The 21,655-nt window shown below is 37.0% G+C and overlaps 1 protein-coding gene across 1 annotated transcript in view; it reads left to right on the top strand.

Moving 5' to 3' along the window:
- LOC109112132 (ADAMTS-like protein 3) overlaps positions 1 to 21,655 on the top strand; it is a 181,288-nt gene that overhangs the window by 85,122 nt on the left and 74,511 nt on the right. The window contains exons 3-5 of the mRNA XM_042727273.1: positions 3,878 to 4,005; positions 17,303 to 17,348; positions 19,582 to 19,818. Coding sequence (XP_042583207.1) covers positions 3,878 to 4,005; positions 17,303 to 17,348; positions 19,582 to 19,818 — 411 coding nt within the window. The remainder of the gene's footprint in view (positions 1 to 3,877; positions 4,006 to 17,302; positions 17,349 to 19,581; positions 19,819 to 21,655) is intronic.

The raw sequence follows: 21,655 nt of genomic DNA on the forward strand, positions 1-21,655 counted from the left end.
AGTGTGGTTTTTTTCTCCAAAGCATTGATGTGAGCTCTCCAGGTCCCATTTTCAGGTCAGGAATTTGTAACAAGAGGAGACAGGAGTAAACCGGTTGCTTTTGTACCTGGTGAGCCTGGAGAGAAACCATAAAGAAGTTAGGAAGTCTTATAAAGGAATAACCTGTGCTAGTAACTTTTAAAACAATAGGGATTTGAAATCTAATCTGAGGGCAATTTACAGCATCTCTCTTGACTGGAAAGTTTAGTCCTCAGGGAAATGAATCGCCGTTAGATCATTGTAAAAGCTGACATCCCATCAGCACTGCGAGGCTAGCTAGTCAAAGCCCACCGCTGCTAGTCTGTTTTCTTTGGCGACTACTGATGGGCTGTTAAACTAGGACTGCGGTCCAACATGTGAAATTAAGAAAGCCTCTACACACACATTCATGGTAATAGAACTGTACAAGCAGAGATGTTACATTTTCCAAACGAAAATGAGCAAGAATTTGTAGAATGCTGAAAGCAACTGGCCTTTCCCACAGAACAACTGCACATTATCCATCAGAGGAGCCTGGTTAAAATAGAGGTACATTGCTGTTCACAAGTCTGGGGTTAGTAAGATTTATATTTATTTATTAATTTGAAAGAAATTCATAATTTTATGCCACAAGAATGCATTAAATGGTCAACAGTGACAGTAAAGTAATTTCATAATGTTACAAAAGATTTCTATTTCAAATAAATGCTGTTCTTTTTAGTTCTCTATTCATCAAAGAAAAAGAAAAACTATTGTGGTTTCCATAAAAATATTAAGCAGCACAACTGTTTTCATCATTGATAACAATAATGAATATTTCTTGTGCGCCAAATTAGTATATTAGAATGATTTCATGAAAATTCAGCTTTGCTTCACAGGAATAAATTACATTTTAAAATAAATTTGAATAGAAAACAGTCATTTTAAATTGTAATAATATTTTACAATATGTTTTAAGTTAATTTATTTTTTACTGTACATTTTTGGTGAGTATAAGATTTAAAGAAACAGATAGGGATAGATAGACAGACAGACAGACAGACAGATAGATAGATAGGTAGATAGACAGGCACAGATAGATAGATCTGATAGATAGATAATTTAGTTTTCAATGATCTTCACACCATTTTTTTTGTACACAACAGCAGTTTAAGCTCCAAAACAACCAGAAATCACCATTAAAGCCATAAAAGTAGTTAATATCATTTGTTAAATTATTTATAAAAAAAAACATGATGGTATTGTTTGGTGGTGGGTATTATGTTTTTTGAAGGATGGTTGTTGTTAATGAGGATATTGTTGTCCACTTCAGCACTCAAATCTCTTCTATTATGTGTAAATTAAACGCCACCATGCTTACAAACCAATATAATCAATTATGTCAATATTGACATGTCATTTTTAAAGGGGTGATATGACGTTGCTAAAAATAACATTATTTTGTGTATTTGGTGTAATGAAATGTGTTTATGCAGTTTAAGCTTCAAAAAACACATTATTCTCCACAAACTGTACATTATTGTTTCTCCTCTATGCCCCACCTTTGTGAAACGCATCAATTTTTACAAAGAACATCGTTCTGAAAAGCAAGGTGTGCTCTGATTGGCCAGCTATCCAGTGCATTGTGATTGGTCGAATACCTCAAGCATGAGACGGAAATGTTAGGCCCCTTACTAGTGGTCGACCGATATTGTTTTTTTGACAGCCGATGCTTATATCTTGGAAAGCAGGGGGCCGATAGCCTATATAAAGCCGATGTCATTTTTTTATTTTTATTAATATTTAAGAAATTTTAAATAATTTGACAAAGGTTTAAAAAATAAATGTGTGAAATAATCATACTTATTTTTTTAAATGACAAAGTATTTTTCACAAATAAATAAATATTTAATAAAAATATATTTAAAAAGGAAGTAAACACTGTAACCAACAGGGCACTCAGTATTCTGAGAAGTTTGTGTGCATTGGGAATCATATTTTTCAAATAAAGCTAGGGTACCACTCATTTCACATACAGCACAGAGAAAATGACATGAATATGACAGTGGGTAAATGCATAAAGAGCAGCATAATTTGAAATCACAAGTTTAAAATTTAAAGCATTCAATTCACACGGACCGACCGTCACACAGAGAACACGCGATCATGCTGGATAAAAATCTACTAAGTTTGCAAGGTTTGTGAAATTAAATGTTCATTAGCCATTCAAAGCAAAGTTTTGTTTAAATTATATTAATCCATATTTGCTTTATGCTAACAGCAAACAAGAAAGTATTATGTTTAGTATAATGTTTGCATTTCTATTACTAATAATATAAAAGCAATCGTTATAATACTTTTTGTATAGATTAATTCCTTTGTTAACCGTTCTAACTGATTATTAGACAGACTTTTATCCATATTAGACAGAATCATTTAGGGAGAATGTGAGCACTGTGTGCTCAGGTGCTGTCGATCTCAACGCCGTCAAAATAATATCTGGCGCGCCTCGAACACATTGGTCAAGCAGAAAAAACATCGGCCTTGGCGATATATTGGTCGACCACTTACCATACTGTGATGCGTGTCCCGGTGCAATGAGACAAAACCAATAAAACCCATTACAAACGAGGCATTTGTAGCATCCAGTGGGGACAAAATTACTTATTATAATGACTTATACTGATTTTTTTATGCATTGCGTTGCATCGCACCGTGTAAACATAAAACCATGTCTGCATTTGTGATCGGAGAAACGACAAACAACAAGCGCTACACACCACTGCTCAAAACTTACATTTGAATCATCAGTGGCAAATTATTTAAATATAAAAACGTACTTACAGGCTGTGAGTCATCATTATTTGTCAGAACACTGGCATTGTAGGCTCCTCTCCCAGGAAACAGACCTCATCCTCTGTAAAATGCGCATCATATGACCCCTTTAAATCTTATGTGAAATGAGATTTCTGAACAGTGTTGTTCTTAGACACAACACAAGTCTCTTGTGTCTTATTGCTTAATTACAGTCCTGGTTGCTTTCGGGATCAAACACATGGGAGGTTGTGTTCGGTAAATGTGAGCTTCAATTGATTTGACACCAAATAAAAAGGCAGTCAGAGTTAGACGTGAGTATATTTTGCTCTATAAATTGTATCAACACACAGGAGAGTTTGAGTGGGTAAAGAAATCAAGCATAAGTATTCCGGAGCGCTGGGAGCCCGGCTAATGTTCAGGGTCAGTGTGTAGCCGGTGTCCAAGAGGGAATTACTCGTGGGAAGAGAGAAGCAGCTCAATGGATAGGTGGATGACCAAACATAAATAATACTGGAGAATGAATTAGTGTTTTTCTTCTAAAAAAATGTTCTTCCAGCAATAACAGTCACAACTGAGTGCCATATGATTTTTCAGGGCAAAACGAGAAATTTGAGATCAAAAAGTAGAAGGCATCATTGAACTGCCCATTCACACCAAGGACGGTACCTTATAATACTGAAGATATATTTTTAAAAAATGAATAAATAGTCAAATAGATTTAGTATTTGGAAAAAGATTTTTAGATTTAAAAGTTCTAAATTTAAAAGAAAAGTCAAAACTGTAACGATAACATGAAAAATGAAAAATAATTTACTCACCCTCAATTTTTTCCAAACTTTTATGAGTAATATCTCTTTGGTTGAACACAAAAGAAGATATTTTGAAGAATGTTGTTAACCAAACAGTTGATGAGCCATTGAAAATATGTTGTTTCTTGTCAATAGACCAGCAAATGCCTGGTCATTCAGATTCATAATCTGAATTTTAAACTGGGATTCGAGAAAATGTTTAACATAAAAAAGTATTACACTTGAGTAAATGTTGATGCTTTTGTGTCTTGCAGTCCTCAAGAACGACTCGGTCAGATGAGGAGAGGGACACCGGTTGGGACGCCTGGGGTGCGTGGAGTGACTGTTCTCGCACCTGTGGAGGCGGAGCCTCGTATTCTCTACGCAGGTGTCTCAATGGAGGGTGAGCGAATGCACATACATGCATTTATATCTTCATGAAATGTCAAACACAAAGCCTTCCTTTAAAGCCACTGTATTTAATCTTGAAATATAAGTTTAAAAATTATTCTGATGGCACACTGACTTCTAATAAGGCAAAGGGCATATGTAAGAGAGCATGTAAGTTTGGTGAGCGTGTACGAAATTCTGTGAAGACGACAGATTGCTTTAAGTCAAGTCAAGTCATCTTTATTTATATAGCGCTTTAAACAAAAAAGATTGCATCAAAGCAACTGAACAACATTAATTAGGAAAACAGTGTGTCAATAATACAAAATGACAGTTAAGGCAGTTCATCATTGAATTCAGTGATGTCATCATGCAGCTCAGTTTCAGTTTAAATAGTATCTGTGCAATAATTTGCAATCAAGTCAACGATATCGCTGTAAATGAAGTGTTCCCAACTAAGCAAGCCAGAGGCGACAGCGGCAAGGAACCAAAACTCTATCAGTGAGAGAATGGAGAAAAAAACCTTGGGAGAAACCAGGCTCAGTTGGGGGGCCAGTTCTCCTCTGACCAGACGAAACCAGCAGTTCAACTTCCAGGCTGCAGCAAAGTCAGGTTGTGCAGAAGAATCATCTGTTTCCTGTGGTCCTGTCCCGGTGTCGTCTGAGACAAGGTCTTACAGGGGATCCGTCTCTGGGGGCTCTAGTCCTGGTCTCCGCTGTCTTTCAGGGCTGTAGAGGTCCTTTCTAGGTGCTGATCCACCATCTGGGCTGGATACATACTGGATCCGGGTGACTGCATTGACCATCTGACTTGGATACAGACTGGATCTGGTGGGCACGGTGACCTCGGAATAAGAGAGATACAGACTAATATGAGCGTAGATGCCATTCTTGCTAACGATGTAGCAAGTACATCGGGTGTTATGGGAAGTGTTCCCGGTTCCGGTTTACCTAATTAATGCAGCCTAAAAAATCCTTTTAACGGATTTGGATATTAGAAGTGTATTAGTATGTTATGTGTAAGCCAGGTTAAAGAGATGGGTCTTTAATCTAGATTTAAACTGCAAGAGTGTGTCTGCCTCCCGAACAATGTTAGGTAAGGTTATTCCAGAGTTTTGGCGCTAAATAGGAGAAGGATCTGCCGCCCACAGTTGACTTTGATATTCTAGGTATTATCAAATTGCCAGAGTTTTGAGAACGGAGCGGACGTGGAGGACTATAATGAAACAAGAGCTCGTTCAAATACTGAGGTGCTAAACCATTCAGGGCTTTTATAAGTAATAAGCAAGATTTTAAAATCTATACGATGTTTTGATAGGGAGCCAGTGCAGTGATGACAGGACCAGGCTAATATGATCATACTTCCTGGTTCTAGTAAGGACTCTAGCTGCTGCATTTTTGGACTAACTGGAGTTTGTTTACTAAGCGTGCAGAACAACCACCCAATAGAGCATTACAATAGTCTAACCTTGAGGTCATAAACGCATGGATTAACATTTCTGCATTTGACATTGAGAGCATCGGCCGTAATTTAGATATATTTTTGAGACGGAAAATGCAGTTTTACAAATGCTAGAAACGTGGCTTTCTAAGGAAAGGTTGCTATCAAATAGCACACCTAGGTTCCTAACTGATGACGAAGAATTGACAGAGCAGCCATCAAGGCTTAGACAGCGTTGTAGGTCATTACATGGCAGAGCTTTTAGGGCCCTATAATTAACACCTCTGTTTTTTCAGAATTTAGCAGTAGAAATTACTCTTCATCCAGTTTTTTATATCGACTATGCATTCCATTAGTTTTTCAAATTGGTATGTTTTCACCAGGCCCGCGATGAAATATAGAGCTGAGTATCATCAGCATAACAGTGAAAGCTAACACCGTGTTTTCCTGATGATATCTCCCAAAGGTAACATGTAAAGCGTGAAGAGTAACGGCCCTAGTACTGAAGCCTTGAGGGTACTCCATACTGCACTTTGTGAACGATATGATACCTCTTCATTCACTGCTACGATTGATGGCGGTCATATAAGTACGATTTTAAACCATGCTCAATGCACTTCCATTAATGCCAACAAAGTGTTCTAGTCTATGCAAAAGACTAGTGTGGTCAATAGTGGTCGAACGCAGCACTAAGATCCAATAGCACTAATAAGAGAGATACAACCACGATCAGATGATAAGAGCAGGTCATTTGTAACTCTAAGGAGAGCAGTCTCAGTACTATGATACGGTCTAAATCCTGACTGGAAATCCTCACAGATGCCATTTTTCTCTTAAAAGGAATATAATTGTGAGGATACCTACCTTTTCTAGTATCTTTGAAAGAAAAGGGAGATTCGAGATCGGTCTATAATTAACTAGTTCTTTGGGGTCAAGTTGTGGTTTTTTGATGAGAGGCTTAATAACAGCCAGTTTTGAAGGATTTTTGGGACATACCCTAATAACAATGAGGAATTAATAATAGTCCAGAAGAGGATCTATGACTTCTGGAAGCACCTCTTTTAGGAGCTTAGATGGAATAGGGTCTAACATACATGTTGTTGGTTTAGATGAATTTAACAAGTTTATACAATTCTTCTTCCTCGCCTATAGTCGAGAATGGGTGGAACTGTTCCTCAGGGGATCTATAGTGCACTGTCTGATGCGATACTGTAGCTGACGGCTGCATGGTTGCAATTTTATCTCTAATAGTATCGACTTTAGAAGTAAAGTAGTTCATAAAGTCATTACTGCTGTGATGTTGAGAAATGTCAACACTTGTTGATGCTTTATTTTTCGTTAATTTAGCCACTGTCAAATTGAATAATACCTGGGGTTATGTTTGTTTTCTTCTAAAAGAGACGAAAGTAATCTGATTTAGCAGTTTTTAATGCTTTTTCTGTAAGATAGGTTACTTTCCCTCCAAGCAACGCGAAATACTTCTAGTTTTGTTTTCCTCCAGCTGCGCTCCATTTTCCGGGCTGCTCTCTTTAGGGGGTGAGTGGTGCTCATTACACCACTGTGTCAGACTGTTTTCCCTTAACCTTCCTTAAGCGTAAAGGAGCAACTGTATTTAAAATGCTTGAAAATAGAGAGTCCATAGTTTCTGTTACATCATCAGTTGTTCTGAGGTTTTGGATATGCTAAGGAATTGGGATACATCAGAGAGATTACTTACAAAGCAGTCTTTTGTGGTAGAAGTGATGGTTCTACCATAACTTGTAACAAGAAGTGGAATTTACAGTTTTAGCTATATGAAGTTTGCACAAAACTAAATAATGATCTGATATATCATCGCTTGGCTGCATAATTTCAACACCATCAACATCAATTCCATGTGACAGTATTAAATCTAGAGTATGATTTCGACAATTTGTCATCCCATAATACCTGAAACAATGTCACCATAGTGACAAAAAAAAAAAAAAAAAAAAAAAAAAAAAATATATATATATATATATATATATATATATATATATATATATGTATGTATGTATGTATATATATATATATATAGTGAATCACTGACAAACAGATCTAACAGAATGTAATTTTTTTTTTTTTTTTTTTTTTTTGCGCAGTGTACAGGTGCTTCAAAAAGTATGTACATTTTTAAAATCATTGAATTTTATTGCATTGTATCAATGAAAACGGCTTCCGCGAACAAATATGCTTTTCTGAGAACTAAATTTATTTATCTGTCTTCACACAAACCATAGCACAGTAAAAAATCCTGTCAAATATCTGTGTTTGTTTTGTTATTGTGCTCTATATGACAGCGCCACAGTTGATTTAGTCGTCAACGGCAGATATCTGTCATTGTGATGTCAGGCCGCTCGTGGTTATGGCTGACCTCAGAAAGGACTGAGAAGTGCTTCATTTCCAGAAAGAATGGAAAAAATGACAGACACTTTGGATTTAACAGTCTGTCTTTCTCCCTCCTTCTAATTCCACTTCTATTTCTGCCTCACTCACTCCTTCTAAAGGGAAGGGAAAAAAGTTTTGTTGCTCGATAATAATGTAAGTACACATTCCATTAATTATGCATGTGCATAATTTACATGATTTAGAATATATTACAGCAAAGCCTTTGTCATTAAAATGAAGCCAAGAGAATTTAATCATTCATGGATACAGCAAAATGTGTTTTCTGGGTATAATATTAGTTTGGAAATGCTAATTGGCTTGTTTTGTTTTTAGCCAATTTTAGTTTCTTAAACATTAAAATGTAAACTTTGCTGACTAAAAAATAAAGTTTGATAACTTTATAATTATAAACTTCGTAAGACGAAATGTCTGTTTTTTCTAATGTTAAAATGCTTTGTCTTATCCCAGCTTAATATGCTTAGATATTAATCAGATGTTTCTCATGAAAATGTAACCTACTGAGTATATATAGAAATATTGTTTGACTAACCAAACACAGCAACACTATAAGCTAGGGATGTAACGATTCACTCAACTCATGATTCGATTTGATTCACAATTTTAATTTCACGATTCAATTTGATTCACAATTTTTTTTTTTTTTTTTTTTTTTTTCAAAATGAGATTTAAGACAACTTTAAATAAATTAACTGTGTTCTTTTATTATTGCTTGGACAAAATGCTGCATGTTTCTTTGTGAATTTGAAATATAACACTATAATAATATAATAATATATTAATATAGTGCTTGCATATTATTGCTCTTTTGTTGGTTTTGATTGAAAGTTTAATTAAGATTATTCTATTATTTTGTACTCATACATGTAAATTGATACTGGAATATCTAACTAATTTAAGATAATTTATACATTTAATTTAAAATTATAATATAATCTCAACTTAATATTTTAGAAGCAGAAATTTTACTCTAAATTACTACTGAATATCTTACTTAACAATAATCTTGCATATATATATATATATATATATGTGTATGTATGCATATATATTGGCAAAGCATGTTGGAAAATAGAAATCCCAGCCCAGTTTTAGTTTGTCTAAATGAGAAGAAACAAGTTTACTAAATTTAAAGCAATGAAACAATTCAGAGTACTTAAAGGGATACTCCACCCCAAAATAAAAATTTTGTCATTAATTACTTACACCCATGTCGTTCCAAACCTGTAAAAGCTTAGTTCGTCTTCGGAACACAATTTAAGTTATTTTGGATGAAAACCAGGAGGCTTGTGACTGTCCCATAGACTGCCAAGTAAAATACACTGTCAAGGTCCAGAAAAGTATGAAAAGCATCGTCAGAATAGTCCATCTGCCATCAGTGGTTTAACCGTAACGTTATGAAGCGACGAGAATACTTTTTGTACACGAAGAATATTCAACAATTTCTCTCCTCTGTCTCTCCCCACATCACCGTGGTGCCATTTTGGAGAATCTGGACTGGGCTCCATGATAACGATTGATCTTAGCGCTTAAGAGTGTTTTCTACGAGTAATTTTATGAATGTTCGTTATTGTTTCACGTGCGCTTTCCAAAAATGCACTTAACACGTATATTATAATATAATATAATAGTTATAAGTATATTTGTACAGACTTTATTTCCAGGCCCAAGATGGCTGCACTTCAAGAAGACATTGCCAGGTTTTTTTTTTTTTTTTAGTTTATCCCTATTTTTCCCAGTCTTTGATGCATGTTTCCTATATTCCCACAACTAACGCGGATACTAGTTTTGTGGCATCTTCTCCTGGTAACACCAAAAATAACTTAAATTACACTTCGTACAGATTAGAGCAATACATCAATCGAATCTGTGAAGGGTCCACTTTTATTTGTATACACACATAATAACAACAAAACTTTGTGCATTTATAAAATTAAGAAAAAAAGGATGCGCTGTCTGCAGCCTTGGTCTGTGGTGATCTTCATTTAGAAATGCGACATTAAAATGAACTGTAACTCAACACAGAGACATGAGAGATATATCTATAGAAAGCTTGACTTGCTCTACTTTTAAACTTAGCAAGTCTTACCAAAAACAAATATTCTGTGATAAAGTAATCCATATGAAACCAACGCGATGTCCAGTCTTTCATGTCTCCCTTCATTATATCTAATGCAAACACGCCCACATGCTAAGCGCACTAATGATATTACAATCATCCACGTGAAGGTCGGGGTGGGTAACCACCCACATCAGAGCAAACAAAGCAGTGAGTGTTTAAATTGAATTTTTCGCTTTGCACTAAAAGGAATAAGACAGAATTCTCTTCAGAAAAGACTCGCTGTGACTAATAAGACAAAATTCAAAAATTCAAGAAGCTTTGGATTATTGATGCAGTGGCTTGAACCAGCAGAGATCATAAACATGAGTAAGTATTTTTTTTATTACCCTACTTTCACATAACTTGTACACGTTACTAGTTAGACTTTTTCCAAACTATAATTCCTGACTAAATGTATTATCAAGTGAAACATTATAAAGTTTCATTCACAGCATCTAAATATCTCATGATGGAAGGATGTTTTTTTTTTTTATGTTCTATAACATAAACAGCAATACTTTATAAAAAATGAGTTATAATGTTACTAGCCTAATGTCAGTAAGAATGATTAGACAAAACTTTACTGTGATATGCTATTCTCTGTTCACGAATATAGCCATATATGTTTATAGCTATATATATCGTATAGGCCTATATACAAAGCATGCTTGTGTTTATGAATGTAACTAAGCTTCCTTTCATGAATATCTGCTCTGGTGTAAATATTTTGAGTGTGTTATACCTGGCATCCTCTGAGGTGTAAATGTATCTAGCAAGCTGTAAATATCACTGATAATATGTGTGCTATGTGGTAATTTTGTTATTTTTTTTTCTATAAATTAGTACTAGTATCAGTGACCATAACAATAATGTTAATAATGTAGTTTATTTGTGTAAACAGCATGCTTACTTTTTTATTTCAGATGTGAGGATAACATTGCAAAAGAACCTGTTGCAAAGCTAGCCAATGCAAATAAGCAGCCCACTCAGGAACCTGAAAAACAGCTAAGACCAAGCGAGGCACACACTGAATGCAACTTATTGATCTTGGGCCCAACATTTAACAAGGCAGGAAAACATTTAATCTGCTTGATGGAAGACATCTTTCACTATTGTAAGTTAATGCTGTTAAATAGAGGGGGAAAATACATTTGAAAAAAAATTCCCCTCTAGTCCATTCTTAAAATTGGACCTCATTATATTGAAGTAAAAATCCAAGCACCAGAATTGACTGTGATGACAGAGGTGGCTGTGACTGCGATGAATCCCTGACAGAGAGTGTAGGTTACACTCTCTGTCAGGGATTCATCGCAGTCACAGCCACCTCTGTCATCACAGTCACTGGCTCCCACTCACACCATCCCTGTCCCTGTCACCCGATCACTGATCACCAGCACCTGCACTCACCAATCAAGTCAGCTACATAACCACTTTCTCCACCGTTTGTCAGTGTCCGGTCTTCCGTTCACCATCCCGAACTGTTATGAGACTCAGTGTGCACTTACCTGTGTATGCTTTCCTTTGGGACTCCCGTGACTCCTGTGATTTTCCCATGTTGTACTCCTTAGTTCCTGGTTCTGATCTCTGACGATCCTGCAACGAAAAACCCTCATCAACCTTCAGCTAAGGCCCATTGAACTGTTTCTATTTCCTAGATACTCACCTGCCATTTGCTCCTAATGATTTGCCTCCAAGTCTGTCAATAAATCACCCTGTCACTTCACTTACCTGTTGTCTCTGGCTCGATTTGTGACAGAAGACCGGACCAACACCGACACTTCTATGGATCCCCAGTCTCCCTAACCAGTGGAAATCCTGGAGGAGCTGGTCAACACTCTTTGGGCCTCTCATGCCAGCGCCCAACCCTCAATCTACCTCTGCCAGTCCCATGGCTATGCCTGTTTGCACGGGGGACCCAGCTGGATGTGGCGGCTTCCTTCTTCAAGTGGCGCTGTATATTGAGATGCACCCGCAGAAATTTACCACTGAGCGCTCCAAGGTAGCATTGCTAATTTCACTCCTTTCTGGTTGTGCATTGTTATGGGCGAAGGCAATATGGAACGCCAACACTGTCATAATTAATTAATATGGGGCTTTCACAAACCACTTCAAGGAGGTGTTTGGCTCAGCTACAGGAAAACTCTCTGTCTCAGACCAGCTATTGTGGTTGTGTCAGGGCACCTCTTCCACCAACGACTACACCGTGCAGTTCCAAACTCTTGCAGCGGCTAGTGGATGGAATGAGGCAGCTCTTCTCAGCGCATACAGGCAAGGACTGGATGGTGGATGTATCCGTGCTCAGATGGTGATTTATGATGATTCCGTTGGATTGGAGAGCTTCATGCTAAAAGGCAATCAAATCTCCCAGCACTTAGCAGCCTGCCACACCTCCGAAGTCGCAACCCAGTCTGTCTCCCCTGCCAGCGGTCCCCCAGTACCAGAGCCCATGCAAGTGGATTCCACCCGGTTTTCTCATGAGGAACGCTTTCCACGCTTTCCATGCTTACAGTGCAACTATTCACCCAGCCCGTTCTGTTACAGTCTCTGCCCTGGTCGACTCAGGCTCCTGGTGAAACTTTATATCACAAGACCTTCTGAGCCATCTTCAGCTTCCTCGCCACCATCATGCCCAGGAGCACCAAGTCAAAACAATCCAAGAAACGCTAGGACGTGGGCATGTGAGGTATAAGGCTCCTCCATTGAAACTGAAGATCAGTAACTTCCAGGAAGAGGAAATCACCTTTCTGGTACTGGAGGGACCCACGGTGGACATCATCCTGGCTCATCCACCATTCTCAAGAGATCAGATGGGACTCCTGTGAGGTTATTCACTGGAGGGAATTCTGTCACCAACACTGCACTTCCATGACCACCCCACAAGCCACCAGCTGTCCAGTTCGCTTCCTCGTGTATTGAAAGTCCAGATCCAAGTTTGACTTCTTCCATCCCATCTTATGTGGCATTCCAGGATGTCTTTATTTATCAGGCAGCCACCCATCTACCACTTCATCGGCCATGGGACTGCACCATCGACTTGCTGCCTGGAGATAAACTCCCCAAGGGTAGAGTTTACCCACTGTCCATCCCGGAGCGCAAGGCAATGGAGGAGTACATCAAGGAGGCTCTTAACCAGGTATTCACCCGATCATCCAGCTCATCAGCGGCATCGAGTTACTACTTCGTGGGTAAAAAGGACTGGGGCTTGCAGCCCTGCATTGATTATCAGGCTCTGAACTCCCAGGCGGTCAAACTCCCTTATCCACTTCCCCTGGTGCCAGCCGCTCTCGAGGAACTTCGTGAGGCATGTACCTCTCTCGAATCCGGGAAGGCGATGAATGGAAGACGGCCTTCATTACCCCTTCCGGCCACTATGAGTACCTAGTCATGCCGTATGGTCTTGCCAACACCCCATCCATCTTCCAAGGATTCATGAATGAGGTGTTCCGGGAGTTCCTCCACAACTTCATGATTGTTTACATCGGCGATATCCTCATCTACTCTCGGAACCTGGCCGAACATCGCCACCATGTTAAGCAGATCCTTCAGAGGCTCCATCAGCACCATCTGTACCTCAAGCTGGAGAAGTGTGAGTTCCATCGCCCAACTGTGGAGTTCCTTGGTTACATCATCAGCCCGGAGCGAATTCAGATGGACCAGGGGAAGGTGATAGCCATCAGGGAGTGGCCCGCTCCCCAGTCTGTAAAGGAGCTTCATAGAGTCCTAGGATTTGCTAATTTCTATCTGCGCTTCATCAAGTATTTCAGTTTGCATACAGCCCTGTTGAGGAAAGCCCAAGTCCCTGTCCTGGAACTCCAGCACCCACAAAGCCTTCAAAAAACTCCAAGATGGCATTCAGCACGGCTCCCATCCTTCGTCATCCTGATCCCCATGTGCCGTTTGTGGTGGAAGTGGACGCCTCCACCACTGGAGTCAGAGCCATGCTGTCCCAGCAATTCGGTGAGCCTCCACGCCTCCAGCCTTGCGCATACTATTCCAAGAAACTAGCCCCAGCAGAGCAAAATTATGATGTCAGGAATAGGGAGTTGCTGGCCATTAAACTAGCCCTAGAGGAGTGGCGGCATTGGCTGGAGGGAGCTAACCATCCTTTCACTGTAATCACAGATCACAAATATCTCCATGATGCCAAGAGGCTCAACCCCCGGCAAGCCCGCTGGGCTTTGTTTTTCTGTTTCGGCTACCATCTGCAGACGAATGGACAGACTGAGCTGAAGATCCAGGAACTCGGATGTTACCTCCGGGTATACTGCCAAGAAGATCAATACAGCTGGAGCCTGGATAATTTCACAGTATTTTCATCTCCTATATGCTTGTGCAGTCACAATTCTATAATGGTACAATTTACTCATGCCGATAACTTTTTTTTGTATGACAAATAGTTCTTTTTAGAATAACTGTACATAAATAGGTTATCAAAACAAATGTGATTATGTTCTGACTTTTTAACTGCAGGCAGGTACAGTAGGCCTACAAATATTTTGTTGGAGATATGTAAGCAAAAAATAATAGATTAAAAAAAATGGATAATAGAAAGCGCAAAGGTGGTGCTGAAAAGGCTAGTACAAAAAAGGCCAGAAAAAAACAAAAACAAAGCTGTAGAAAAATACAGTATAATGAATTACAAGGCTGTAGTAGAGAACAGTTATTTATTGCATTATTTTATGATGATTTTTTTTTTATTTTTTTGTTATATATATTGTTGTGAGGTGTGATATAGTGTGGGGGTGTTTTGGATGAAACTCTAGGGCTGAAAATGACTCTCACTCCGGCCCTGGCTCAATTGCTAGTAAAAGGTTTGGTATAGTACTGAGCACCATTAGCCGATCAACGCTGCCATCATGTTATTTTCGTGCTGCTCTGGAGTAATTAGTCACATGCTATTTACGACTCAGATGATTGGTTCCAAACCTGAGAGAGAAATTATGTACTTTCGACTGACTAACTCCCATTGAAATGAATGGGAACGCTAACGGATAGCTCTCTCCAGGTGTGTCAGACCTCACTGAAGCAAATAGAGCAATGTTTTGATTGCACAGCAGTGGAAATCACCCAGTGAATGTCGTATTTAGAATTGTTTATGCACTGGGATAGATATCTGTTTTTTTATTGTGTTGGATGCAATTGTGTTTTTGTTTCACACTTCCCATTACTTCATTGCTGGAGGGTAGATGCCAAGAGCTGAAGCAATGCACGTAGAAAATGGAAGTCATGCGCCTTTTAAGCCGGGATACTCATTTAAAGCTAATTGCCCGTTTAGATCCAACTGAAAACAAGAGAAAAGGCCAATTATGGCTTGGTTCAGGTCTCATTGGAAATGTTTCTGCTGACCCTCAACGTAAAATTGTTCTCATTGATTTGCAATTAAATGCTTCCTGTGTGAAGATTAGTTTTTTTCCAAGAATATAAAAAAGAAACTGCACAACGGTTTCAAGTCACTTTGATTAATGCCGCCTGTAAAATACCCTTCAAAAGTTTGAGGCCAAGATTTTTGATGTTTTTGAACTCTTATGCTCTCCTTGGCTGGATTTATTTAATAAAAATGCAGGAAAAACTGAAATATTATAAAATATATATTGTTCTTGTTCTCATTTATATTGTTGTTGAGTTAATTTGACACATAGTTTGAGGATTCATAAAAAAAAAAAAAACTTTTTTTTTTCCCAAATCAATAGCCATTTTGATATTTAAGGCCATTTCATCCACATAAAAAATGTCTTGCACAGATATTAAACAGACCATCATACATTTGCTGTCTGCTACTGGAATAACCTCGGCTCTCTTCCTCCTTTTGTTTATTGTCAGTAGAACTTTAGAAGAGCTGCAGCGGTGGTCCAGCTTGTGTTGTGATTGCGTTCTGCTGATTACAGGAAGATCTGGAAGTGATTCCACAGCTGATTATGTGGTCAGCGAACAAAGACGCTCTTTCTGAATCGTAGCATCCAAGCAATATCGCTTGCACAAAGGCCAGAGCACCTGTTATAGAGCACTGGAGTAGAAATAACAGACATCGATGGTTTGGAGTGGAGACAGGGCAGGCTGTAGTTGACCTGAAAGAGAAGACTGAACATAGAAAAAGACAGTTTAACTAAATAACTCTATTCTATCCCTTGAAGCACCCTTAAGAATGCAGTGCAGGTTGCAGTACTAAAAATGTACAACAAAAGTTACAAAAAATTCAACTTTCTGTTCTTCAAACAATTCTGAAAAAAATATCACACTATCAGAATATAAAGCAGCACAACTGGTTTCAACATAGTTAATAATGAAAAATGTTTCTTGAGTGTCAGATTAGCATATACTGAACATTTTAGTGTCATTAAAGTACTATTAAAGTTTTTAATTTTTGTCTTTTTTTTTCAATTTTTCTATTTACCATTTTAATTGTAATTTTAAAGATTTAGTAATTTTGTTGGGTTTTTCATATATAGATTTTATTATTAATTATGATTTCTTAATTATTTTTTTTAGTTATTTGTTGTCTTGGTAACTACTTGAAATAGAACATTTTTTATATATTTTATTTCAAGTAAGAATTTTCTAATGGTTTTAGTTCTGGTTTTAAAAATAAATAGTATGCAGTATGTAGTGCACTGTGTTCAGTGAATAAAAGCTAGAATTTCATCCTACATCATTTCGCTCAAGGGCAGGACGATTGCAGAGAAAGATTGATATCTTAATAACAGTCTGGTTGCATCTTCCTTTCACCCTTCAGAAGTCTTGTGATGTGAACCTTTTCTGTTTATGGTGACTGCTGCTCTTCTGCTCTTCTGAACAGAATTAATAAGCTGAAATATGATAGGCCAATGTTTTTAGGCTGAGGTAATATGACATTTAGAAAGTCAATATCCTGTTGTTCTTCTTTCTGGTTTTCTCTTTATTTCTGTCTCTAAACATCCTCTTCTCAAAACATGTTGCTGCATATTTCGTACAGCTGTAGCTGGATTCATGTTTTAGGAGAAAATCACAAATGGCAAAGCGTTTCCTGTTTTTATTATTATTATTATTATTTTAAATGCACTTATACCGGATTGACTGCATTGTTGTTATTACCCGACTGGCAGTCTAAGTGAAAAATATTTCACACTGGATAAAAAGGCCTTTTTTTGGTCGAGGGAATTTATTTTTTAATATAGCATACATTCATTTTAGGTACTGTACAATCAAGAGCAGGTCTGAAAATCATTACTGTAGGGATAAATAGTAGGGTGTTCCTTTCCCCTTGATAATGTACTGTAATATTGAGACAAAAGATGGAGGGGCTGCGCCACAAAGAAGAACAATGACTTTGTAACATATCTGATTTTGTTGTTTTGTGTCTGTTCCACAGGAACTGTGAGGGCAGGAACATCCGCTACAGAACATGCAGCAATACAGTAAGTCAGTGTTATGAGGCCCACCAACAATCTGTGTTTGCAGAAGCAGGTTTGCACAGAATTGTCCTATTGGTAAGCCCCGCCCCCCTTAGTTACTGTTGCGAACTCGGAAAAACAAACTGCTAACTGTCTTACAATGACAGCTGTCAGTGTAAAAACCTTGTCCCTATATCTTTTTGATAAATTTTGGACATAGAAGGACCACCATTCAGTTGGGACTTAAATATGAGTGCATGTCGGGTGCAGTTTTTTAGTATAATACTATGTCATTTTGGCAAAAATAATCAATTTATATTGGTGAACACTGTTGAGTCTGCTTGCAAAAGTTAGTGTTCTCACAGGTTACTTTGTGTTCTCTCGCAAAACATTTGTGTTCCTCCGAGAACCAATGAATTGCAATAAATTTTCATTCTCTCGCAAAAGTATTGCATTCCCTCAAGAAACTTTTCATTCTCTTCCGAAACATTTGCATTTTCTCACAAAATGATTGCATTCCCCTGAGAACATTTATTTTCTCTCACAAAATTTGCATTTTCTCCCAAAACTATTGTGTTCCTCTGAAAAACATTGCATTTTCGCAATATATTTGCATTCTCTCACAAAAGTATTGGGTTCCCTCAAGAAATTTTGCGTTCTCTTGAAAATTAATTGTGTTCCCCAGAGAAACTTTATATTTTGTAATAATAGACATAATCGTTAATAATAGAGATAAAGTCTTCCATCACAAAAGTTTTGTGAGCAAATGCAAAGTTTCGCGGGGAATGCAATCGTTTTGTGAGTTAATGCAAAAGAATTGATTTTTTTTTTTTTTAAACCATCATCATGTACCTTTAGGGGAAAAGAAAGTAGCATGAAATAGGAATAATTCTATGAGATCCATTTCATGTGTTTTTAAAAAAAAATACAAGTTAATGGAGTTGTTATGGAACCAGAATGGTGCCCTGTGATTCAGTCAATAGTCCCCAATTACTGGACAAACTCATTTTGAAAGCTGTTAGATGCCCATGTGTCTCAAGGACCATTTTAATCAAAAGCCAGTGTTTTTCTACCATTGAAGTGGTTTCATCTGGAATCACATCCCTCCTTCACCCACAATTCCAATCAGAGCCATCTGGGAAAGATTCCAGGCATAATATTTATCCCATTTCCGTCAAAACAGTGAGAACTGATGCTCGGTCTTCCCTGTCATGCTTTATAATTGCTGTTGATGAGGTCCATGGTCGAATTGTTCTTTTTATTTCCATTACTGATCCTGACGTTGAAGACTTTTGATTTTTAATCGCTCTATCCGATGGAGACGCTTCAGTCACGGGCATCACTGATGATCTTTGCACATGGGGGCTTCAGAGCCAATCGGATGGTTAAATGAGTTCAGAGCCCCGAGCTGCAGAGGAAGAATTGTGGTTTTCTTCAGTGCACAGGAGATGACATAGGAAATATTGTTTTTCAAAACATGGAGGCCTGCCACAGTTCAATTACACTGTCACCATTCGTTAATGGACCCAGTCATCTGCATAAGCTTTATGATGTTACACACATGATCACGATTTAATCTCGCCACATAGAAAATAATATTCCCAGTGCCTTTGTCAGGTCAGCTGTTATTTTTGGGCCTATTAAATATCAGTGTTTCTATTTTGTAGGCAAAGATTGTGCTGAGAAGTACTCATTATATATAATTAGATTATGTAATCAGATTAATTAAACACTTGTTATTAGATTATATAACATTTTAAAAATACTCATAATCAGACTACATGCACAAAATGGCTGTAAATTGTTAATAAATTACATTCATAATTTCTCCTAATTCTTCTGTTACAAATTTGTTAAAATTTTCCTTTCTATTCCTTATATAAATGTTTGGTAAATCTTCCAGTTTTGTGGATTTTTTTAAAAGTGTTTTTTATACTCGTTTTTATTTTAAAATGACTTATTATATTTTAAATAGTATGTTTTAAATTAAATAATTTATTTGTTTTTATATCAATATGGTACAGGATTATCCTGTTCAAATTAATGTGATAAACAAATTGGGTCAAAATAACAGAAATGTAATCAAAAAGTAGTTTGATTATTTTACCTTAAATATGCAGTGTAGATTGTTACTAACTACGATTTCCAGCATGTTATTTGTATTCAGTGATGGACTGCAATTTGTAAGAAAATCTACCTAAAGATATTAAAAATATTTGATAGTTGCCAAATCTTTCTCTGTCTTTCTTCCAATCAGGACTGTCCTCCAGAGTCAGGTGACTTCAGGGCTCAACAATGCTCCGCCCACAATGACATCAAGTACCAAGGACAAACCTACGAGTGGATACCTGTGACGTACGACCCTATTTCACCCTGTGCCCTCCGATGTCAAGCCCGGGAGAAAAGCCTGGTGGTGGAACTGGCGCCCAAAGTGTTGGATGGCACTCGGTGCAAATCGGATTCTCTGGATATGTGCATCAGTGGGATTTGTCAGGTGAACATCAATGAACTTAAATTACATAAGCTGATAGTGAAGCACCCTTTGAGTTTGAAATATCAGTCCATGACATTATAAGAGTTGCCATAAGAGGCACTATAGCAAGCATTAGCTGTTTTCTATACTTGTTTTACTTGGTGTTGAAACTCAAATATTGGTATTAAATTTCACAAACAGTTACAAAGAAACAGTAAGTAACACAGGGAATTAAACGTGAGATTTAATTATTTTTTTTTTTTTATGTAAAAATTATTTTATTTTATTTTATTATTTTATTTATTTTATTTTATTTTTTATTTTTTTCAGTGTAGAGGTGGGTGATATGACCAAAATCTTATTTCATGGTGTGTGTCATTTCATTTCATGATAATAATATGTATCACAATTAAAGTTATTTATTTATTTTTTTGTTTTGTTATTAAAAATAAGATCAACAGAATAGCAGTAAGAAGTAAACAGTTTTTCATACCAATTCAGTAAGAATTGAACAGTAGATTTATTTGTAGTAGCATTTTACTGAATAATAAAACTAAAATAAAAAATAATATTTTTATGATAAATAATTGTAATAAAATAATTATAATAAGACATCAAAATAATAAATATTAATTATAATAAAATAGTTGTAATAAAGTAAAAATTATAATTTTTTGATAATAAAACGTTTTGATTTTGATAATAAAACGTTTGATGTTAGTGCACGTGCATGTAGTAATGCTTATCCACTTGTATGGGAGAAAGAAGAACTTTTTTCAGATCGTCCGTTGTTTATTTGCTTGGGTTTGGCTCATTTTGTACTTTGTTTCTGGCTTGGATTTGTGAAATACTGTAAAAACGACTGTCTAACGGAAGTGGGAGCTTACCAGGTGCATTTGAACGCAGTGTGAGATGGCAGAACTCCCAGAAAACCAAAAGTAAAAACTGAAATCTGAAAATGTTATTTATACATAAGCCTACTTAAGTGAGCATTTACAGTGCTTAGGTTAATACATCTGTCCTTTAAAGTTGAGTGTAGGCTTGTTGATGAGGTGAAAAACGATATTCTGAAGCCAAAGCCACTCAGTATTTACGAGGCAGTATTCTTGACCTTTTCAGCCCTGTTCTGACATGCATTACAGTAATATTAGCACAATGAGAATAAGCTTTACAGTTTTATCCAATTCTTTTCCTGAATATATATGGATCAAGTTTCCATCCACTGAAGTTACCAAAGCATCTGCTTCTGTCATAGTATCAGTCTTTTTTACTGTGTGTCCAAAGGCTTAATGTTATTGTTTGGTGGTACTGACGCCAACAGGTTTTCCATTCTGGATATTTCTAACAGCGCAACTCACATTTCCTGAAAATATAAAAAACTTGCAGCTATAATGGAAAGATAATGAAATAATGGCCATAAACATAGGAAAACTGTCTCTCTTTTTCAGTGTTACATATGTGGGGATTTGGGGTATATTTAGGTCACACTTCTGCCAGATTAACCTCAGTTCTTTGTGTGAGCAAAAGAGAGAAAGAGGCCTGAATTGACAAAAAGACAAGGAATCGAGTTTCAATTTGACCATGGCTCTGGTTTAGGAAGTTAAACACAGGATTTCCAAAAACAGGGTCTCCAATTGCTTGGAAACTAACATAATTACTTGCATACATAAAATAGTTTATTTAGCACTAATTTCACATTCATTTTGCAAATAGCTTTCCAGTGCACCTAGAGCTTGAATAACTTTGCATTGTTTTTAGAGTTTCTTGGCTATGTTTGTTGCACTGAATACCAAAAATAGACAGAAATGTGTCATTATTTATCCTCATATGGCTCTCTTTTCCAATAGGGAACACAAAA

Source organism: Cyprinus carpio, chromosome B7, assembly GCF_018340385.1.
Source record: "Cyprinus carpio isolate SPL01 chromosome B7, ASM1834038v1, whole genome shotgun sequence".
Lineage (NCBI taxonomy): Eukaryota > Metazoa > Chordata > Actinopteri > Cypriniformes > Cyprinidae > Cyprinus > Cyprinus carpio.